The following is a 23,213-nucleotide window of genomic DNA, read 5'->3' on the forward strand; positions in this document are numbered from 1 at the left end:
TGTAATGGTGGCACGCTGCCTTACGTAGATGTGCCTTAAAGAATAGTTATCTATCCTTACCTTGAGGACATGGGGACAGCTGACATTCCATTACAAGCAGTGAACCTTCTCCCACCTCTGTGGGAATCAAACCATACCCGACATGTTTCTCTAAGCCAAACACTGATATCTCATTTTCAATCAATATGTAGGTAAAAGTGATGCCAACATGGATTCTGATGCAGTGATCCACTGTACCTGCCAAATCAATGCAGGCAGCGCACAGCCTCCTAGCCACTCACATCTAAGAAGCACTCAGACCCTGCGTGTCCTTCATGCTTCTCAGGCTAAGCTGCAGCAGCAGCGGGCTTCTCTTTCGTATCCTTCAGCAGGGGGCTGCATATCAGAATATCAACCTCAACATTATTGTGCTAAGAAAATACTGTAGCCAGAATTTTGACTACAAAAGTAGTGTGAAAGTGATATGGGTAACTATGGATTTATTCTACTTCCACTTCGGTGTACCTTCATGATACGTAGAGGAGGAGGACGTAGATTTGGAGTAAATAATTGTAAATTACCCTTACTTATACATACTTATCTTCATTATCATTTTGAAGTCGATATTCTGGCTAGGATATTTAAGACTCGACATTATGGGAGTATACCAGGTACCCCACGATACCCTACTTATTCCTCAGCTGAAGTATATAGTATTGCACTCAGTAAGCAGCGTCAGAAGAGTAGCTACTGGCCTGTTAACTCATATTTTTAACCCCACTGCACCCCTCCCTGAATTCTGGATTTAGACCAATTCTTTCACAGTTAGAAATGTTCTAGATCTGATGTCCTCCAAGTGTTCACCCACTACTGACATTTGTTCAGTTCAGTCAACTACATTTGTTCCCGAAACCCACCACCCTTATTTACCTAAATGAAGACTTCTACGATAATCCCTTGGTGCACTTCCCCTCTCACTCCCTCAACCTAAACTGCCTTATGGACTGATTTAGGCTCACCTGATGCACATCATGAGCACCCCTTAAGATGTGAATATATATGCCACTTTTCTCCTCGGTACCAGGGGGTAAACATTTGTGTCCACAGTTTTAAAAGTTGTCCATGTCATTTGGGTATTTAGAGCAGCTGAACATGGTTTCTCTAAAATTCTTGCAATGTTACTCCACAGTGTTGCATTTAGTGCATGGGCCGCATGAACCTCTTGAATGACTGACATCGCTGTAAACATCTCTAAGCATGTCAGTTAGTCAGATCCTAAAAAACAAACTCAAAAAAATCTAGCTTTCTCAATGCTTATTTTGTTTCTCATGAGTTTTGTAAAACTTTAGTTTGAGGAGCTACTTGGTCCTGGTCAACATAAAAAATAAAGATTGGCTAAAATCAAAAATATTATTGGCCTCACAAAGCTTTGTCATAGCAGGCTTTGGTACATAAAGGAACTACTTTGTGTGCATGTGTTCTTTGTGGAAAAACAGAATGCAGACACTCACAGTGAAGTTAGCCAATGGCTGAAGTGGGTTGACCACTGCACCGTGCTGTATAATATAATAGGTGAACGAAAAATGTAAATGACACAATATCAGACGAATAGATGAAGAGCCATGGCTGAAACCCCCTCTAAGTGTTTAATATACATATAAAGTTAGTAAAATCAAAGGGTCTTGGCTAACACCAGGATTAAAAGCAAAATGAAAGGAATCCAAACTTTATTGCGCACTTGCTGGCATTCTTAAAACCCAACATTCCACCCTTGTGACGCGATTAAGAATCTGGGCCCATCTTTGACAGTGAGCTTGATGCCACAAGAGATGCTGGCCATCAAGATTGCTTCCCATGCACCAATACTGCCTGTATTTACTAGAAGAATATTGTAGGCAGCAGGTATCAACTCATTTATTTCAGACCTCTCAAGATATGGAAAGCTCTACTACAGATTGTTAAATACAGACGTGCTTACCCAAGGCATTCCACCTAGATGACATTTGCAATGTTCACTCACTTTCCATGTCTCCTAGATTGGTACACAAGAAAATTGACCATCTACACAGACACAGCCAGTGAGGGCCACTCCTTCCTTCTTGTCAATAATAGCTTAAGCTGCCCAGTGGACCTGCAAGGTCAACAATGTGTAACCTTCGATTAAGGGGTGTAAATGACACCTGTCAACTCTCTGCCGTAGCTTTGATTACTTCCTGAACCCTATTCACACCATAGAGACTGGGATACAAACATGCAGCGAACCATGCATCATTTGAAGTTATTTGAAAAGCGCACAGCTGAACCCAAAGCAGAAGAGAAGATTGTATCTGCATCGAACTGTCAGAAGAACTCTGAACTGCCACCAGCTTTGATCTATGGCCTGGCTGGTAAGAAGATCTGCGATACAGCCAAGAAGGTGAGAAGCTCTAAACTGTGGCCAGTCAGGTGAGACACTCTCATCTACAATGAGTGAGGAGAGATGCTTTGCTTTGTTTGAGCTACATCAAGAAAAACAAAAAAAAGGAAAGTGTGAATGCTTGAATTAGTGTCAGCCATAGTAACAACACCGGGCAGCCTTCCAGTTCATTTAGCCCACTGCGCCACACCAGACAAAAAACACCTTTGTGCAAACCCTGCTTGGTCCTGCTTCAGTAGGAACAATCTAGATTAGGCTCCCTTAAAGCCCAGGTGAAATTCCATTTGCACAGCACTAATCTTGCATTCCTCTCTGTATTTTGTGTTACTATTATTATGCAAAATATCAGAGATTTCACCTTCATACCATGTTGCATAGTTACGATTTGATTCAGATTCATATAAAGATCCTCCTATGGGAGGAAGAGCAAACTGAATGCAAGAGGCTGTTGTTCGCAACATCATGTTTTGTGCTTTTTTTTTTAGCGAGAGGATGTACTGAAAAATAGAACAATATGCTATTCGGGTGTTTGGCTGATTAATGCATACTTTTGCTTACTTTTTGGCCATTTCCTTTGCAAAAAGTATGCACGCTGCATCCAGGCTTTCAGGGGCCCCTCTGGACAGGAAACAAGCAACCCTCTCGGCTTTTGGTGCCTCATCAGTGAGGTACAGTTTGAGTCCAATGACACAGAGAGCACGAGACCCATATCCAGTGCTTTAAGTGGGAAGGTACTCAGGTGCGTAGCTTGGTCAATAAGATCAGTGGGGTGTGAGCTTCAGATTTTTGTCTGTTTTTATTTAAAAATCCCTGGTGAAATCTGACAGACATTTCCCATAGCCGACTGAAAGTCTGTGATCCCAACTATTTATCCAAAAACACATGTATTAGGGGATGTAACACTCCAAACCCCCACCTCTGCAGGTGGGTACTGTCCGGTACTGAGTACCTGTACTTCTTTCATTTGAAAGGGGCAGTGCCTGCACTCCTCATCGCTGCTGCAGTGCAGTTAATGGGGAGTCCCGGCACTTCTCAGGAGCAGAAAAGTACATTGAATAGGGAGTAGCTGCACTTCTATATATGCAGTTAAAGAACTGTCCATACCAGTTCATACGCGTCACACTTAAGACTTGGGGAAAAAAGAAAACACACCCAGCATCTGTAAGACACTGAGAAGGCGAGAGCCTCCAAACCACACCCAGGGAGAAGAGACGCGTTGTGGTGCACGACATTTCTATGAACCCACAATGGGTTTGTTTAACAAAGTAACGATCTCATCTGAGTCAAACCGGGCAGGTGTTTTTGGTTCACATTTCATAAATCATTGACTGCAATAAACAAAATACGCAGAACCAACAAGGAAAAAAATAGGACCTGAAGACAGTTGTTTACTCTCCTATCAGACAGAGAAGAAGGGAACAAAGGGAGCGAGAGAGAGGCTCGGGGCCGCGAAGAATGAGCCCAGAGTCCCCGCGTGAGAGGGCCTCGCCTGCGCGCGGCAGGGACCCCGCTAATAGACTGCGCCATGAAAGCCGCCGCGCTGGGACCGGCAGAGGGGGAGGGGGCGGGGGCGCGAGCCGGCGCTGACAGACAGCTCGCCCTGTGAGCGCGGACCCGCTGCGCGCGCTCTCCGCGGGTGGGGCCCGGGCGCGGGAAGTCGAGGAATAGGGGACAGGTGTGTGCGAGGATGAGGGCAGGAAACGGATGAACGAGGCTGAGGGGGGAAAACTGAAAAATGTGAGAGTGAAATGGAACGAGGTTGTTATCATGTGGGGGGGCCCCCTGAGGCCTACACAAACCTATACGCCTGGCATAATAAAGCACTTAGTTATTTTACAGCCGCCAGCAGGTTACACACGTACTTCTTTCTGTAACCACTTTAATCCTCTTTGCTGTTTTACTGGAATTCCAATCAGTGACGTCCAAGCTGTATAAAGACATCTACAGGAGGTGCCTCAACCCACAACATGAACACTGAGCTTTAAACAGCCCTGTGACACACACAGGCCTTTTTCCGTTACCTTTACTTACAGAGTTGATAACACTGCAATTTTAAACACACCATATCACCTCTCTCATAGACCACTGCAATTTAATCTTGTTTAAAGCAACACACAAGAAAATTAGGTTATATTAAAACTGCATTAGTAAGAAGTGGGAACCCAGCAGATGGTACAGAACTTTGGATAAATAGGACATTTAGATTTTCAGGCACGGAGGTAGTGCGAAATCTGACATCCTGGTTACATAAACATCTTGGTAGCTAAATTAACACAGATTCAATCTTGGTGGCTATGTTAACACGAACTGAGCAGGTTACATTTCATACATTTTTAAGAATGCATCCCATATTTAGTTGAGTAGGTCGAGTTGTCCATTAGTTAAACAAGACTTTCTCCTCGTGTGCTTGATTACCCTTGTCAGACACATCTTAACTATGGTACCAGTTTAAATAGATTGGATCCTGTAGATTCGTCACAGAGGTCTACAGCAATAACATCTACCCACTGCGCTAGTGTAATGTGATTTGAGTTGCCTGCAGTGCACATACAGATCTGCAGCAGTGACATTAGCAGTCTTACTCAGATTGCAACCTGTTACGTTCATGTTACACAGAGATCTTTGCACCAAGCAATTCATATTAAGATCGTTCAATGTGGTTAGAATTTGTGATCTGTAGGTTACAGATATTTCCCTGCGGAAGGCCCCTTTGCTCAAATTTCTGCACCAGGCACTGGAACCCATCCATTAAACTGAGAGGCTTAATGGCAGATGCAAAGGTGGAACAACAGAAAAAAGAGAGGCGACAGAAAGATGAAGAAAAAGAAAGAAGATAGCGAGATAAGAAAGTGATAATGAAAGAAGGAGGAAAAGAAGAAAGAGGAGGTGAGAATGAAAGAATTATTGAAGCAATTAAAAGAGACTTAGAGACATACATCAACATTGAGCGTGAGAAGTTAGAGATGTTTAAACCATGAGGAAGAAAGCACATTATTTATTCCTTCAGTTCTCCTTTGCCTTTGTTCTACACATGCAGAGCCTCCATGTAGTCTTCCACTCTCTACAACCCAGGCACCAGTTCACTCTTTGAAAGAAAGTCAACCATTTCTTCCAGAAAGCAACTTCAGACCTGCTGCTCAAGCCCTCATACGGTTGCATCCGGATGATGGTAATGCTCTAGTCTATGGCCTCCCACACTCCATAGTGGCACTCCTTGGGGCATCCTAACGCCTCGCCACAGCATTCAGGGTCTGAATAAAAATGCCCACTTCACCGCCATTCTGATGGAACTCCAGGGTCTCCACTTGCCATCTCGCACCATCTTCAACTACAGCTGCCTCATTTACAAACCATCATGACCAACTCCCCACTTATTGTGTACTCAAGCTCACTATCTCTTGTGTTTCTCAGCTCACCTATCCCAGGTCACCATCAGACTGCAGACAAAGAGGTGGAAAAGAAGAAAAAAACAAGACAGCAGACCTTTTCCATCTACGCACCCATGATCTGGAACAACATCCTGGTAGCCATCAAAACTGCCCCCCAAGGCCCCAAATTGGGAAAGATTTGAAGACTCAGTTCTTTAAAGAACACTATATCCCAATGCATTACCCGTCCGCAGCCCAGCTTCCTCTCCTATTACTCATAGACTTGATGCTAGTCTTTGACCATGCAGAGCGCTCCGCTGCCTTCTGGCTAGGTTTGACCTACAGAACTATCACATGCATGCAAACATGCAAACCCTTCCTCCCTGTAGTGCCCATGTCTCTCCATAGCGCAGCTCTTTTTGCTCCCTTCTCCCTTGCAGACCCCCTGGATTACCTGTGCAGCCCTCTCCTCAGTGTACATCTATCATATCCCTGTGCAGCCCTCTCCTTCCTGCACAACCCGCTCTTCACTGCACACATCCCTCGGATCCCTGAACAGACTTCTCTCCCCTGCACACCACTCTCCTCACTGTGTCCCTCATACCCCTGTACAGAATTCTCCTTCCTGTACAACCCTCTCCTCAATGCACATCCTTCAGACCTCTTTACAGCTCTCTCCTCACTCTACATCCCTCAGGTCCCTTTACAGACATCGCCTTCCTGTAGAGCCCCCTCCTCACGGGACAGCTTGCAGATGCCTTTACAGATGTTTTCTCCCTGTACAACTCTCTCCTTAGTGCACATTCCTCTGACCACCGTATGGAGCTCCAGACACGGCCCGTTCTTTAGGGCAGAGGAGCCACGTCCCCCCCCCTCATTTTTTGCCCCATCATGAAGAGTGTCTGTCAGGCTGAGCAAAGGTCAGTCTGACAGACACTCTTTTAGTCCAGATCAGGCAGCCAGGAGTGAGACATGCTCGATTTGTGCAGACTCCTGGCTGCCTGAGCTGAACTTTGCTGGGCTGAAGAGGTCACAGCTCCTATGGGCGTGACCTCCTCAACACAGCAAAGGTGCCACGAGGCCCTTCCCCTCGGTGACGAGGGGAACCGTCACTCATTGACTCCAACCTGGGCGCTTCAGGTTTAAGCCCTGAAGCACCCAGGGCGAGTGTCAATCAGTGACACTTTGTCACAGAGTCTGGTGGGGTCGGAAGTCTCACTGACCCCATCCCACTCTGTGACGAGGCTGGGACCTAAGGTCAGCTAGAGAGGGAAGACAGCAGTCCCAACCCTCCTGGGACCTCAAGGCTGAAGGTAAGTGTGTGTGTGTTTTTTAAATTAATGTTTGGTGGTTGCATGTATGTTTGAATGTTGAGGAGTGTTGTGAATGGATGTGCGTGCATGTGTGAATGAATAAGTGTGAGTGTGATTCCTGCCCGCCCCCTCCCTCCTAAAATTACCGGCCGCCACTGTGGAGCTCTCCTCACTCCACAGACCTCTCCTCACCTCACTGCAGAATCCTCAGATCCCTTTATGGCCCTCTCCTCCTTGTACAACTATGTCCTCCCTGTACATCCTTGGATCCCTGTACAGAGCTCTCTTCAGTGTACAGCACTCTACTCACCATACACCCCTCAGATTCCTGTACAGAGCGCTCCTCCCTGTACAACCCCCTCCTTGGTCAGCATCCCTCACGTCCCTGTACAGACCTCTTATTTCTGCAGAACCCCCTCGTTGGTGCACATTCCTCAGAACCATTTACAGACCTCTCCTCCCTACAAGTACTCTCATCGCTGTACACTTCTCAGATCACTTTAAACAGACCTCTCCTCCTGTGAACAGACCTCTCCTCATTATAGATCCCTAAGATCTCTGTACAGACCTCTCCTCGCTGTACACACCTCAGATCCCTTTAAACAGACCTCTCCTCCCTCTATAATCATCACCACAGTGAACACCCCTCGGTCCTTTGTACAGACCTCTCCTCCCTGTAACCCTCTCCTCGATGTACATCCATCAGATCCCTTACACACCTCCCCTCCCTCTGCAGCACGTTCCTCGCTGTGCATCCCTCAAATCCATTTAAACAGACCTCTCCTCCCTGTAGAGACCTCTCCTCAATCTACATCCGTAAGATCTGCATACAGCCCTCTCCCTTGTGTGCATCCTTCAGATCACTGTACAGCCCTCTCCTCTCTGTACAGCCCTCCTGGCCCTTCAAACAGATCTCTCCTCGCTGCACAGACCTCTCTTTCTGTACATCCCTCTCCTTGGTGTGCAGCCCTCAGACACCTGTACAGCCCTCTTCTCCCTGCTCAACCCTCTACTTAGTGTACATCGATCAGATCCCTATACAGACCTCTCTGTGTAGTACATCCCTCGGATGCTTTAAACCGACCTCTCCGGACTGTTCATTTCTCAGATCCCCATCCAAACCTCTCCTCCCTGTGCAACCCCCTCATTGGTGTACATCCCTCAGACCCCTTTACAGCCCTCTCACTGCTGTATATCCCACAGGTCCATATAAACAAACCTCTCTCCCTGTGGATCCCATCCTCGCTGTACACCCCTCAGATCCCTGTACAGACCTCTCCTTCCTGACACCTCCCGCATCTAAGAACTCGCCTCGTCTCCATGCACCAACCTCTCTCCGTGTACATTCGATCAACCTGTAGACTTATCTTGTCCCTGTTGAACCCTCTCCATCCATTAAAGACCTCTCCTCTGTGTACTGTCCTCTGCTTCCCTCAAGCACAGTGGAGGCCGCTGCCCATGACAACCATCTCGCTGTGCACTCCTCCGTAATCCACCTCCTTCCTGGGCTACACAGCAGGAGAATAATGAATGAATGAAAAATGTTTTCTAGAGTGCAAACAGCTGCTTCCAAACGAAGCCTCCCAGCATTAAACTAATAGGAAGGCCGCATCTTCTACACTTCTCCACCATAGGTGTCTACCTTTCGATTAACAAAAAAGGTTTCAAATTGACCTTAAAAACGGGTTCTAGTATTGTGGCTCGGAGCTGGTCCAGCAAGGAATTCCACAAGCTAGCAGCCTGGAAGAAAAACGATCTTCCACCCACTCTGGCCTTGAGTACCCTGGAATGCAAAGATGTTTTTGGTTTGCTGAACAAAGTGTCCTGCAGGAATTTTTTTTTTCAACTTTCTCCCCTATATAGGAGGGAACTTTTTGTGTATAGCCCTATGGGTATTCAATAGTGATTTAAACTGTATTCTTTGCCTTATTGCTGGCAGAGCAGCTTGCTGAGACTTTTTCAAAGAGATTGCTATTCGGGAATATTTAGAACAAGTCGCATCGCTGCATTCTGCACTCGTTGCAACCAGTTTACCAATTTCATGGGTGCTCCCAGGTACAATACGTTGGCATAATCCAATCTAGAGGATATTAAGGCATGTACAATGCCTTTACCAGTGACTTCTGGGGAAAAAAATCATGTAGTTGTTAAATGATTTATGCAGGAAAAAGCAAAAGGATGCACTGGACTTCACATGTGATTGAAATGATTGTTCCATGTCCAATATCATACCCACGTTTCTAGCAACTGGTGTTGGAATCGGGGGTTCCCTCAGCTTGGCTGGCCATAATCTCCTGATATCAAATGGCAAAGAATTCTCAAAGACCTACATTTCTGACTTATGCAAGTTCAGCTGCTGCGCGTCCAACTTGCTACAGCCGAAAGACATCCCTGAAAATTGCCAAAGTATCATCCAGTTGATGAAATGCAAGCATCAACTGTGTATCATCCGCATAGGACACAATGTTGAATCCTCGCGCTTAAACTTCTAAAGCCAATGGCGCCAGATAGGCATTGATCAGAATAGGGCTAGTAGTTGAGCCCTGAGGGACACCCCATCTTATTTCTCTGAAGAAGGAAGTGTAGTGTGGTAAAAAACTGCTTGTTATCTGTTTGCAAGAAACAATTTAATCCAGTGCCAAGCTTTGTCCACGACACCTGCCTTGTCCATTCCCTGCAAGAGGATGCTGTGGGACACAGTATTGAATGTGACCGATAAGTCAAGAAGGATGATCACAGACTTTTCTTAAATCGAGGTTACTTCTAATAAATTCAGTGACCACTAAAAATGCCCATTCTGTACTGAACCCTGCATGGAAACCTGATTGGGACTTGTGAAAAATGCTGTTCCTTTCAATATGACTGTGGACCTGAGAGTTCACCAGAGTTTTCAGCAATTTCCCCATCACAGGCAGAAAAGAGTCTATAGTTAATCAATCAAAATGAATGGATCAGAGTTAGCTTTTTTTCAGAAGTGGCCATCGTTTTTCGACGCTAATGGAACTGTTCCTTTCTCAAATGACATACTGAATAAACAGTTAATCATAACATTAAAAGAAGATGTTGCCCAAGTCAAAATATGGGGGGACTGAAATCCATAGGGGAACCTGATCTAAGTTTTTGTTCTCATTCTGCTAAAGATAATTGCTTAAAAGCCTGATGCAGAGTATAAGCATCTCTTCGCCACTACAGCCATACAAAGCATCCTTTCCTCCACAAGTGCCCCGCCAGCTCATGGGCCCACAGTCACAAAGTCAGCCAGACTTGGCCAGATAGAGTACTCATCACACCTATCTAGTCATTTCAAGCTATACCCTGACATCAGAGATAATTCTTCCACAAGTTAGTCACTGAGGCGGACACACAAGGGAAGCCCCCTCCCCCCACCGACCGACACAAGTTTAACATCCACTCAGTTAATACGTGATTGAAAAGAGACAACTGAGACTTGCACAAAGGGGCTGGGTAAATCCAAACAATCCACCCACAATAGATCAGGGAGAGTAAAAGAAAGCAACAATTTGGGCTTTCAACATAAATTCAGCTATAGAGTATAATGGTCGTGGAATTCCACACAAATTACACATTTCCTATGTGTTTCTATTAATCTGATAAGACCCAGCTCTTCAGACAAAGAAAACTGATGGTCATCAACTGCACCCTGTTGAGTTTGGGATATGATCAGTTAAAATAAAAAATAAAAAATAAAAATTCCTTATATTTCCAGCACCCGCCCATGGTGGCAGATATTTTGATTACAGGGTGGTGTGATTAAGGATCTAGGTTTCACGTACATGACTCTAGGTGTTAGTGAAATGTTGTGGGCTATTCCTTGCTTACCTGCGTTTTCCTAGTTCCGCTATGGAATTTTAAAGGTTTTATGTATTGCACGTTGTGCAGCAACACAATACATGCTATGTTTGGTTAAATGAAAGGGTTGAATATACAAATTCCCTATAACAACAATAACAAATAACAGCAATGTATACAGCAGTGTACGTATATGTGTGCATTACATATATGTGTATGTCTGGCCGTGCATATATGATTACTCCTTTGTACATGCACACATACACACAGACACACAGACACACACACACACACACACATATATATATATATATATGTATACAGAGAGAGAGAATGAGAGAGAGATACAAATATATGGATATCATATACATATATATATGTATATAGAGAGAGAGAGAACGATATGACTGTGTATAAATGGATATGTGTGTGTATATAATTATGTGTGTGTGTACAAAGGAGTAGCCAGATATATAAAATACCCTCTACGTTTGACCAAATGCCTAATGACAATGACTGAATGAAGCACGAATACCTGACTCTTTCTAGAATGGTTTCTTTTACTGTTATATTTTTCCATCTATCAATTCATCCTCCCGTCCACCCTCAATTTTGAACTTTCCAACCTTCTATCATGTCATCCATCCCATCCAGCCATCTTTCATCCCACCATCCATTTGCCTAATATTCCGTCCATCCACTGACCAGGCAATGCTTCTATCCAGACCCACAATCTTCCATTCATCTATCCAATGAGTATTCTGTTCACACACTGATCCATCCACCCATTGATCCATCCTTTTACTCTTTCATCTTTTCACCCTTCCATCCATTCTTCTATCCATCCACTCAGGCATCCACCCTTCTATTCATCCTTTCAGCAACTGAATATTTCACTCCTCCACCCATGCATCATTTCATCTTTATAGCCATACAATCTTCGTCCCTTTCTTCATTTGTTTTTACTCTTTCTTTCCTTCTGCATTTCCTCCATTCCTTTCACTATTCCTTACTTTCATTCATTCTTTCTAGCTACCTCCCCCTTCCTATTTTTCAGCTCCTACCTACCAATCACTCTTTATTTTCTCATCTTATTTTTCATTTCGCACATTTCTCTCTCCATCTTGCTGTTTCTGATGCTCTGTCTCTCCTTTTTCGTCGTTTCCCTCATTTGTCCCTTTTGCTGAACTTGCTGTGCTTAGCATTCCCTGACCTCCACCCTCTCTCTGCCCTTGTATTCCATTAGAGCATTTTAATGAGCTTTTTGCTTACAGAAAGAAGATGCCAGAATACACATAACAAGATCCAGGGGCAACCCCCACGTTATCTGCTACAACAGGGAGTTCACAACACTATTGTGTGTATACATGTATGTCTAGTTACATGTATGTACATGTCAAACAAATCTGTCTCATTTTTCCTCCACTCTCTGACTCACCTCATTCATTTCAAACTCCAATGGACTCACATGCAAGCTTTCCAAACTCCTCTCTATCTACCCATTTATCCAACTAAAAGATGTACATGTTCATCACTTCAATAACATCTCGCATCTTTACTTATCTGTTTCAATGAATCTGTCCATGTTCAATTCTCTTAAGTAAAAGCATTTCAAGAGCACATACTTAACACAACTAATCCTGGAAGGTAAAGGAAGCACGTGTTACTAATCTATTACCTATTTACCTCTAACCTTGTGTCTAGGAGCGGCGTGCTACGCGCTGCAAAGCGCTTCAACGTCTTACGGTGGGGCAAGTGCTATATAAATACAATTTACAATTACTATTAAAACGATGTACCCCACAGTTCTTATGGCTTGCCAGGTCTCATCTTATTGTATATATGCTTCAGCTACCAGGAATGTTTCCTTATTGTATTGTTATTTTTACAACACTTTCAATACCCCTTGTGAGGCCAGAACTACTTTCTTGTACTTTTTTATGAGGGCACTCTTTTATATACTTTACAGTAACCACTGATATGTGACACAATCGATATACCCAGCGGCTCTTTCGCAATCGCTTGTTGTATTACAGATATTGCTATCTTTCCATTGGCGGCCCACAGCATTAGAGTGCTCATTTATAAGACTGGTTTGGCTATGGGATCTTTTCACATAGGGTCCAACTATCGCTGACACCAGAATATAATAAAAAAAAGTACTTGTTGTGCGAAAGCCCATGACACCATATTCCAGGGACTGTATGTCAAAATATCGAGGAAAAATATAATGAGCCTAATTATCAAGAACCAAAATATTATGAATGTAAGTGTGCACAGGTAAATATAGATTTACCATTATTAACTATACACTTACATACCTTGAAGAGATAGATAGATAGATAGATAGATAGATAGATAGATAGATAGATAGATAGATAGATAGATAGATAGATTCTTTTTTAAGGTACATATGTGTGGAATAAAATATAGTAACCTATATACTACATATACACTTTTGCCTATATTTTGGCCTCACAGGATGTTTGTCCTCTATATTCCGGTGGAAAACCTATTTGATGGTTACATGGTGGAGTGTGGGCATGGTATTGGCTTTCACAGGGTATACAAACGGGAAACTGCAGCGATATCTGGTCCTGATGCAGGAATTAGTAAAGGCTTTTCATCAGCCTTCAGGTACAATAACTGCTGTGGGCTGAAAGGCTTTTCCCAACGGATGCAATATAGAAATTGGCATTTTGTTTGAAAAATAAGACGCCACTCACTCCATCAGCGAAGGAAAACATATTGCGTAATACTGCAGTACCTCGTTGCAAATAGATTAATTCACACTGAAGGCAGAGCAGGATCCCCAGGCGCATCTAGCCTGCTACTCTCCCTACATCATGCTGTTGAATCATCAAATCTACTTCGGGTCCCTGTTATCTTCCCTGGTAACTCAGTCCCTCAGAGTTACAGACACCTGGGGAAGCTGACAGAGAATGGAATTCAAGGAGACAAGTTACCAGGGACACCTTAGAATTGAGGAGTTACCTGGGGAAACAGTAATCCTGGTTCCAATGCTCCCAATGATTCCTAATATTTCCTGGTATTTCAGCCAGAGGCATCTCCAGGTAAAACACCACAGGTTTGCAGAGTTACCGCACATTCTCTAATCCTGATTCACCGTGTCGCTCTCCTTGCCGGCTTAGTTTCCCTCAGTCCTTAGCTCTGTCTTTAACTTTAGACCATGAACCTTCCAAGGCGTTACTGATGCCACCTCCTCTAGGGCGAGTCCCACAAATGTACACGCCTTTTTGTGAGTGCCACACACGAGCCTCCCCCAAAAAGGGTTTGGTGAAAGAATATCTGATGCTGTAGAAAAGTAAAATCCTACCAACCCTTGTGTCGACACTCCCTGCTTGGGGTAACCTAAGATGGCTGTTGAGTCAGGCCATGTCCTAGAATCAGCCCTATCACTAACGTTGCCTTGGTACCCTCTGTTTTAGAACCATACCCTGGGGAATCAGGCACCCACTCGGGGATTGGAATAGCTTAGTCAAAACCCCTAATAAACGTAATATTGTCGCTTCTATCAGTGATCACCAGCTTGACCCCCTGAATTGACAGAATAACTACTTACTCTGGTGCTACGTATGCACAGCATCAAAGGGGCGCACCAGAAGCGTTAAACATCCACTACAAATCACATCTTTGGTCATTATTCTTATTATAATTTGGAGTTTGGGTGATGAGCCATTTAAAAATACGGACAAGGCCAGGCCATCTGCAAACATTTCAAACCTAAAACCTCTCCCGAGAATGTACCTTGAATAACAGATCTCAGGCCCATTCTTAAAAGGGCTGGGGCCTAAAGCAAGTAGAGATATGATAGAATTTTAATAACGCCGACCAAATAAATACTTTTACAATTCTTGACAATAAAAGCCTTTCAGAAAGACATCACATCACAATAGGCATGCTTTTGCAACATGCAAAAAGTTTAACTGAAAGCCACTAAAAACTGTCTGAGTAAGAAGTGCCCTTGATAAGTAGCCACCACATTTAACAATCCAGCGAAATACGTTATAATATTGCCGCAAATTATGTACAGATTAAAATGCCTCAACAGTAAAAATAAATATTTAACATCTGCGTTGTGAAAACAAACCTGATCAACTTGGATGCCAATGATAAAAGAATGAATTCTGCGTTTATTACTGCCTTTGTTGCTTGTTGACACCCTCAAAGACGTGATATACGTGAAATCGACGGTGAATTTGTTAATAGTTACATGATTAAAGATTAACTAGTACAATCTAACGTTTCAACGTTATGTACAAAATTCAGTTACTTCATGAATTAGTAACTATGTGCTTCCCACAGGTGAGAGAATCACCCTAAATCATTTGAAGCCAAAAATTGGAATTTGGGATTAAGGAGTGGGTCACCTATTTGAAAAAAATATTTTCAGTCGGAAGGATAAGCCACAAGCCAGAAATCAGAAAAAATAGTACAGGAACCCAATCCGTGGATAGGTGGCATGGTCTTCAAACACTTTGCCCTACAGGCAAGAAACCTAAGTACAAGCCCCTGGTTTGCATCTTGACCAAAGTTTGTGATTCTGGGCAAATCACTTTATCTCCAGGCATTTCTTTCCCTCACCTGGTAAAGCCAAAAGAATCTGTTATAGTCATCATAAAAATACTTTAAAATAGTTGACGCCTGAACAATGTATAATCACGTAGCCACTATTTGGAATGGAAATTTGGAGATAAGATATCATATTGAACTGACACGTTGTGGTCAGAGAGGAGGCGGAGCAAGAGGAGGATGAGAAGTGGTGGCAGGTGGGTGCACTTCAGAAGGGGTAGTGTGGGAAATAAGAGGTGGCTGTAGTTGGGTGCACTTTAGAAGGGGTGGTTTGGGAGATAAGAGGTGGCGGTAGGTGGGTGCACTTTAGAAGGCATGTGTGGGGAATAAGGGGTGGTGGTAGGTGGGTGCACTTCAGAAGGGGTGGTGTGGGGAATAAGGGGTGGCGGTAGGTGGGTGCACTTTATAAGGGGTGGTGATGGAAATAAGGGGTTGCGGTAGGTGGGTTAACTTTAGAAGGGGTGGTGTGGGAAATAAGGGGTTGCGGTAGGTGGGTTAACTTTAGAATGGGTGTGTGGGAAATAAGGGGTGGCAGTAGGTGGTTGCACTTCAGAAAGGGTGGTGTGGGAAATAAGGGTTGGTGGTAGGTGGGTGCACTTTAGAAGGGGTGTGTGGGAAATAAGAGGTGGTGGTAGGTGGGTGCACTTTAGAGAGTAGGTGTTATTCATAAGGTGAAGCACAGTGGTAGGTGGGGACAGACATTATGATACTGAGGAGGACATGGTATTAAAGTGGTAGACAGGAGCTGGTGGAAGGTGGAGGGCGTGTGTTAGAGGTAGGTCATGGTGTGGAAGGGTAGTTTGGGGTGGTGGTTGGTAGCTCCCCCTTGCCCTCCTTAGAGTGGGGAACATCTGCAGAACGTGAAGGTTAGCCGCAGGTACAGATGGGTGCAGTGTCAGAGGTAGGGCAGAGTGTGAAAGTGGTAGATGGGGTGTGGTGGAGGTTAGGGGTGTGTACACTTTACAGATGGGAGTGGGCACAGACCAGGGGTTGCAACAGCTACATCTAGGTGTTATGTTAGAGGTAGGGAAGAGTGTAAAAATGGTAGATGAGGGGCTGGTGGCATGAGGAGAATGTGTAGTGCTAGAGGGAGAGTCAGGTGCGGCAGTGGCAGGTGAGGGATGGGAGAGAGTGCATTTTTGGAGGTAAGGAAACGTGTGTAAGAAGTAGATGAGGGACCGGGAAAGAGTTCCGAGTCAGCAGGAGGGCAGAGTCTGTGAAAATGTTGTATGAGGGCCAGAAGGTAGGTTTATGCTGGTGCACTGATGGAGTGAAGGTGTTCATGTTTGGTGCAGTAGAGGTGCATATTAAAGGCTGGCCTGACTGGTAGATATCAAATTAATCTCCATAGTCAGAGCAACGTAATAAGCAGTTTGAAAAGACTGCATCTGCAGTTGGTTTTCCCATGAAGGAATGTGGGGAGCTCTCGATAAGGTATCCTTGAACACAGATATACTGAGCTGCGTGTTGTAGGGGGTCTCGCAAACCACTTTGAAAGCCCAAATAAATTCACGGCTAAACCTCCCTCAGTTTCAAAACACGGACTCCCACAGGCCTTCTCAACACATGTCTCCTCACCTATGCCAGTGAACCTCAGAGACCTAAGAGTTCTGTGACTTTTAAGCTTCTTTTCACAATGGAGCTATGTCCATCTTGCTTGGTCAAATGTTGATCTGTTAAGGGTTGGGGTTACAGATCAACTGATCTTGCACTAAGAGACAAAATGAAGATATTGTGGTTAGAATTCGGTGCAATTAAAAGGTCTTCTACATGATTTTAAGCAGAGGGCCAGTTCTATTCACTCCTAAATGTTTCTGATTCCCTTTCCATAAGATATGGACATTGACTATGCAAGGTGGGAGCTGCGGTCCAATCCTGCCCCAGGGCCTGAAAATGAAATCCTATGGTGATAGAATACACAGATATTTAGTTAAATGGGGTGAGGAATATTAAGGTTCAGTTCATGGAGGAGGACCCTGGTGAAGGGATATGTCAGCCAAGGAGCTGGCCTCAGAGAAAGAGGGAATGAAGAGAATGAGGTAGTGTAGAAGGAATGATTTGGCAAAAGGTAATGAAACAAAGAACCCATCAGGTACCAGGACAAAACGAGCACCCTTGGATAAAAACAACCCAATTTATTGTTGCGGTTGGTGAAGAATGGAGCAGCAACGCCCAACTGTGTGTGTGCCTCTTCCACCGCCAGGGGGAAGGCTGCACAGATGGCACATCACTCCAGGTTTGAAGCTAACCACTTTTTGATGAGTAATCTGACATGCTGTCCCCTTCAGTGAGCAAGAAGGCGGGTCTTTGCTGGCACGGTGTACAAAGCCAGAATACATTCTGACACTACGTCAAGCCATGCCACTAGATGTCCTCAACATGCTGGTCGCCTCTGAAAGGGAACTGCTGGGACAAATTGAAAGAGCTCACTTATATGGGATCGCCTGAGCCTATCAGAAAAATATGCGCTTTTCCAAAAGGTCAACTCTACCCACTTAGAGGCCTTCGGTATACACCCATAACTATAATGTCATGTCTTATCATTGACAAGATTGCCTCCTTCCTAAAATTTCAAAACAAGATAGGGCTTTACCACCATTGCAAGTAGCAACTACCCTCAATTAACTTCAGTGTAGCTTGTGAAGTTGAACAACATTTTCCCAACCATTTTTTTCGGTTTTACATAGTGCAAGTTCGACAGAAAGGTACTGGAGAGCTTTACATGAGCACCAGTTACATTTCACAAAGTCACATTCATAAACGTTAGATTAAGCGATTTGGCGACAAACACAAAATGTTAAGCCCACCTCGAGACTCAAACCTGGTTCCCCAGTTCCAAAGTCGGCAGCCCTGGCAGTAATGCCACATCCTCTCCCACAGCACATGAATTCGCAAATTGTTTTGTTAAAGTAGGATTCTTTAAGCAGGTTTTGGGCCTAGTCACATTAGTTATGCTAGTGAATCCTGTTGGTTATTTTTCACCACTGCTATCCCCAGTGCAAGAGGCGGTCCTCCCAAACATTCACCCAAGATTGCAGAAAACTTAACCATATTGCATGAATGCTCTTTGTACTGTGACCCCTGACATTACCAGTAGCCGGAGTGCCAATGCACTGCACACAGAGAGGATATGGGTTGCAAACGACCTTGATGCACCAGTTGCGTGGGCTGCTGGTCTGCTTCAGGCAGAAGAAGACAACGGGTGCCAGATCTGGGTAGGGCACGTCAGGGTCCACCTGGGAGGCCACCTCCTCGGGCAGTGCCGAATCTGGAGACAGGGGTCCTGGCGGTGGCTCGGGAGCACCCAAGTCCGTATGATCCAGGTGGCGTATTCCTGAGATGGGGGATTGGGTGCCAGAGCGGCAGGGGCAGGCGGGGGACGGAGGGCCAGAGGTCCGCTCAGCCATGTTGGCAGAGGATGATGAATCCTACGAGAGAGAGGAGAGGGGAGAGAAAGAAAAGGTTTGTACAGTTTTGGTGCCTTATAAGAAAGTTTAAACAAACTTTAGCCAATGAAAAACTTTGACTGGCACTGAGTGCCACTGTTACTGCGATATTTGTTCCCTTTAAGACCTCAGCCAGTGTCACAGAGACTAAAGACTAAGGGTTACTGATGCAGTGGTGTCCACCAATCCTAGCATACCAGCCAATGCCATACTGTCACTTGGTGCTGCTCTTCCTGGGCATTGCAACATCAAGTGTCGATATCCCTCAAGACTTCAGCCAATGGTGTATTGTGACTAGACACTGGGTGTCACTCTCTTAGGACCTGAGCCAATGCCGTACTGTTATTGGACGATAGGTGTCTCTGCGCCCTCCAAGAGTCAGTCAGTGTCATCATATGACTATGAGGGGACACCAGGTGTTACTCCCACGCAGCTGTCTGCTCTCTGCACGACCTTAACCATTGAGAAAGAGAGTGTGAGGCATAGCTTTGAGAGAGTCATGACCCCCCTAACACACAAGAAATAATAGTATATTACACTCTGCACCTCTGCATGTATGGTTTATGCCACTGCATCTTTTTTACATGTATGTGATTTAAAAGAGGGTCTTTAACCAACGCCGTGATGCAAGATTTTTATTTTGTGCAGGGAGATAAAATCACACTTAAGAGCCCGTGACACTCAAAGAGAAACTGAGGAAGAGTAGAGAAAGAAAGAAATCAGAGAGCGGGGCAGAGACAGAGAGAGAGAAGGAGAGGATATTGTTCAGAGAGACCGAAAGGGTATGGCGTGGGAGAGATGGAGAGCGACAGAAACAGGGATGAGGGGGAGCTATAGAGCGTTATACTGATGGAAGGGAGAGACAATGATGACAGGAGAGGGAGACATGGAGCGAGATACAGACAGAGTGGAGGGGGCAATGGATTAAACATATAGACAGATAAGAAAGAGAGAGAGGATTGGAAGACAGGGAAAATTGTGGGTGAGAGGAAGAGACAAGAGAGAGTTTGTGAAAGAGATTGAAGGAGACACAGGAATAGGAAAGGGAGCACTTTCAATAAATCCTGATGAAATAGCGAAGAAAGAAATGCATGACAGAGAACAACCACGAAAGAGAGCCAAACAGAAGGGACATGAAAGAATAGATCAAATAGTTGACAAAAGATAGCAAAGGTAGAGTGAGAGAGAGACATCAAGTGTGAGAGGGTATGGGGAGACTGGGGAGAGAAAGAGTGATGCACGGGAGAAGGAAAAAGAAAGGGAGAGAGAAGGAGAGCGAAAAGAGGAAGAAAGGACAAGGTAGGTAAAGGAGAAGGGTAAGTTAAGAGTGAGAAAAGAGGAATTAAGAAAGGGCGAGGAAAGAAGGAAAAGAGATATAGTGAGAGAGAGAGGGGGGAGAGAGAGGGAGAGAGCGAGGCAGAGAGGAGAAATGGAAGACGAGGGAAGGCGAGGGAGCAAGCGCGAGAAGGAGCACGGGGGACGACAGTGATAGGGAATAAATAGCTGTAATACGCTTTTCATGTAAGTGCCAAATGTTTCAGCAGTAAGTGGGAGACTGCAGTGAAGCCTGCTATTATTGTGTTGTCTGATGTCTGAGTCTCTGTGGACTTGCAAGTGTCTAGTCAGGGGAACCCAGGGGACCCCTCGTGTCTGACTGAATAGCATCAGTGCATGACCAAGTGTGATGAGGTCACTGACCAGTTCGTGGCCTAGTGGCTGAGAGCAAATGGCGGTTTATGGCCACTCTGGTATCGTAGAGCGCTTCATTGCCCAGGTCGAGGTAGTTACAGGGCAGTGTGTGGCCTACACTGATAACGTCATACAGCAGTTCATGATCCAAACAGATAACATCACAGAATTGCTCATGGTCAAGTCTGATGGTGTCACAGAACGTTTCAAGGCCCAGTCTGATGATGCAACAGAGAGGTTCATGGTCCAGTCTAATGTCAAAGAGTGGTTCATGGCTCAGTCTGAAGATGTCAAAGAGTGGTTACTGACCCTATCCCATAAGACCAAGGAGTGTTCTTGGCTCTGACCTAATGTCACAGAAAGGTTTGTGGCCCAGCTTAGTAGTGTCATGAAATGATCTCTCATGATCCTAACAGATGAGGCAACAGAGCGGTCCCTTATGGCCCTAGTCTGATGAGATCAATGTGGCTTTTATTGGCCCAGATTGATGTGGTCACAGAGTGGATTTATTTGATCCGGTTTAATGAGGTTACATAAAGGTTTTTGGCAACTAACCTGCCAAAGCCACTAAATGGTTATGGCCCACGATGATGGTGTTGTAGAGTAGGCAACCATAGCCTAGATTGATGAGGTCATAAATTGAGTCATGGCTATGTCTTATTAAGTTGTATAACTGCTAGTGGATCAGTACGATAAAGCCACAGATGATTCAAGGTCCTGTCTGATAAGGTCACAGACTGGTTTATGGTCCTGTCTGTTGACATTACACAGTAGTTTCCAATGGTCTAACCAAGGGAAGGCACAGACTGGCTCTCCATGGGCCATCTTGATGAGGTTGGAGTCAATCACAAAGTAGACTGCTGACGCTAAGGAGTAGTTCATGGACCATCACATCAGTTCACAAAGGGGCATTCCCTTGGCAAAGACCAACGGCATCACTGAGTGCTTCATGGCCAGTCCAAACAGGTCTTGGAGATGCTCATCACCAAGTGGCTTATGGTCCACCTTGATGATGACACAGGGTATAGTACATGGTCCCGTCTAAAGGCATCACAAAGTGGTTCCTCGTGGTCCAGTCTGAAGAAGTCACCACATTGTTTCTCATCCTGTCTGATGCTGTGGAGTGCTTGTAGGCCCAGTATTTGAGGTCACAAACTGGTTAATGAACTAGATTGATGATGTCACAGAGGGCTTCATGCCTCAGTGTGATAAGATCATAAAATGGTTCATGATCCAGCAACTGAAGACACAGAGCAGCTCATGACCCACTACAATGAGGTCACAGAGTGGTTTAAATCCGAGTTTAATTAGACCATTCAACAGTTTATGCCCCCCTGCTATGAGGTCGTAGAGGAGCCCATGGTTCGGGTTGATGATCCCAGATGGGTAGTGGATCCAAATTATTAAGTCATAGAATTGCTCAGGGCACAGGCAGTGAATGGTTCATAAACCTGGTACATCAGTTCAAATAGGGGGCTTCCACTGAACATACTATGAAGTCAAAAAGTGGTCTATGGTCCATTTAATTGAAGTTACAAAGGTGTCCATCACCCAACCCATGAAATAAAAAATTGCTTATGACCCACACAACTAGGTCACAGAGTAGTTCATGACCCACAGTGAGGATGTCACAGAGTGGTTGCCATCATAGTCCGATAAAGCCACAAAGCTGCTCATAACCCAGTGTGACGAGGTCACAGACCCATTTGTGGCCCGATAATGTCACAGAACGGTATATGATCCTGTTTGATGACATCACTAAGCGGTTTCCCATGACCCCGTGTGATGAAGTCACAAAGTGCTTCAAGGCCCAGTCTGCTGATGTCACAGAACGGATTATGGTTCACTCTTGTTACGGCCCAGTGAGGTTCATGGCTCAGACTGCAGGATGAGCTGTGTGGGGGTGCCTTACTGAATTAACAGGGGTCTTGCAGGTCAGGACTAAGGTTCAGTGGCACAGCTGGTTGTGGGCCTCAGTAATTCAATAGAAGAAGATTCTTCAGTACAAGACTGAAGTGCATTGCAGAGCTCTGTGAGGGGTGTCAGTGCAGAAATATCATGGGGTACCTCTGGGTAGGACTGAGGTGCACTGAGAGAGCTGTGTGCGGTCCCTGAACTCAAACATCCGCAGGCCACACCTGCTCTCGCAGAAGCTCTTAATTTTGAATAAATGCCTCTAATATTTAATGCAGGGAAGTCAAGCTTTGAATTAGAGAATAGACCGGGGCTGATAATTAGCAGGCCTGCTGGGAGGGGCTGCTGCTTTTTATTCTCTGCACATAAAAGGCAGGGGAAAGAGGCCTTAAATTATAGATTCACACAGATGCAATCTCTTTCTCTGCTCTCCTAATGCAGACAGGCCGACTTAATGCCATGAAATAATAATGAAGCCGCACAAAAACAACAGTTCCCTCTGTCTTGCTCTCCCTGTGACCCTCCCTGTATTTCCCAAACTGAAAGACACTGCGAGCAAGGGCAGTCACAAGACACCCTAATAATATATGATTATTAATAAATAATAATTGCATACCATTTTCACTAAAAATAATTATTATAATTCCTCCTTACAAAGTATTTCATGCGAAATTTATGCTCATCC

General features: G+C 44.8%; 1 protein-coding gene and 1 long non-coding RNA gene across 2 annotated transcripts in view; one reads left to right on the top strand and one right to left on the bottom strand.

The window, feature by feature from the left end:
- CACNA1I (calcium voltage-gated channel subunit alpha1 I) overlaps nt 1–23,213 on the bottom strand; it is an 842,691-nt gene that overhangs the window by 805,135 nt on the left and 14,343 nt on the right. Inside the window, exon 2 of the mRNA XM_069231287.1 lies at nt 18,612–18,907. Coding sequence (XP_069087388.1) covers nt 18,612–18,886 — 275 coding nt within the window. The 5' untranslated portion in view covers nt 18,887–18,907. The remainder of the gene's footprint in view (nt 1–18,611; nt 18,908–23,213) is intronic.
- The window catches only part of LOC138292589 (uncharacterized), a 204,146-nt gene that overhangs the window by 130,732 nt on the left and 50,201 nt on the right, over nt 1–23,213 (top strand). The gene's annotated exons all lie outside the window — the stretch shown is intronic.

Source organism: Pleurodeles waltl, chromosome 4_2, assembly GCF_031143425.1.
Source record: "Pleurodeles waltl isolate 20211129_DDA chromosome 4_2, aPleWal1.hap1.20221129, whole genome shotgun sequence".
Taxonomy (NCBI): Eukaryota; Metazoa; Chordata; class Amphibia; order Caudata; family Salamandridae; genus Pleurodeles; species Pleurodeles waltl.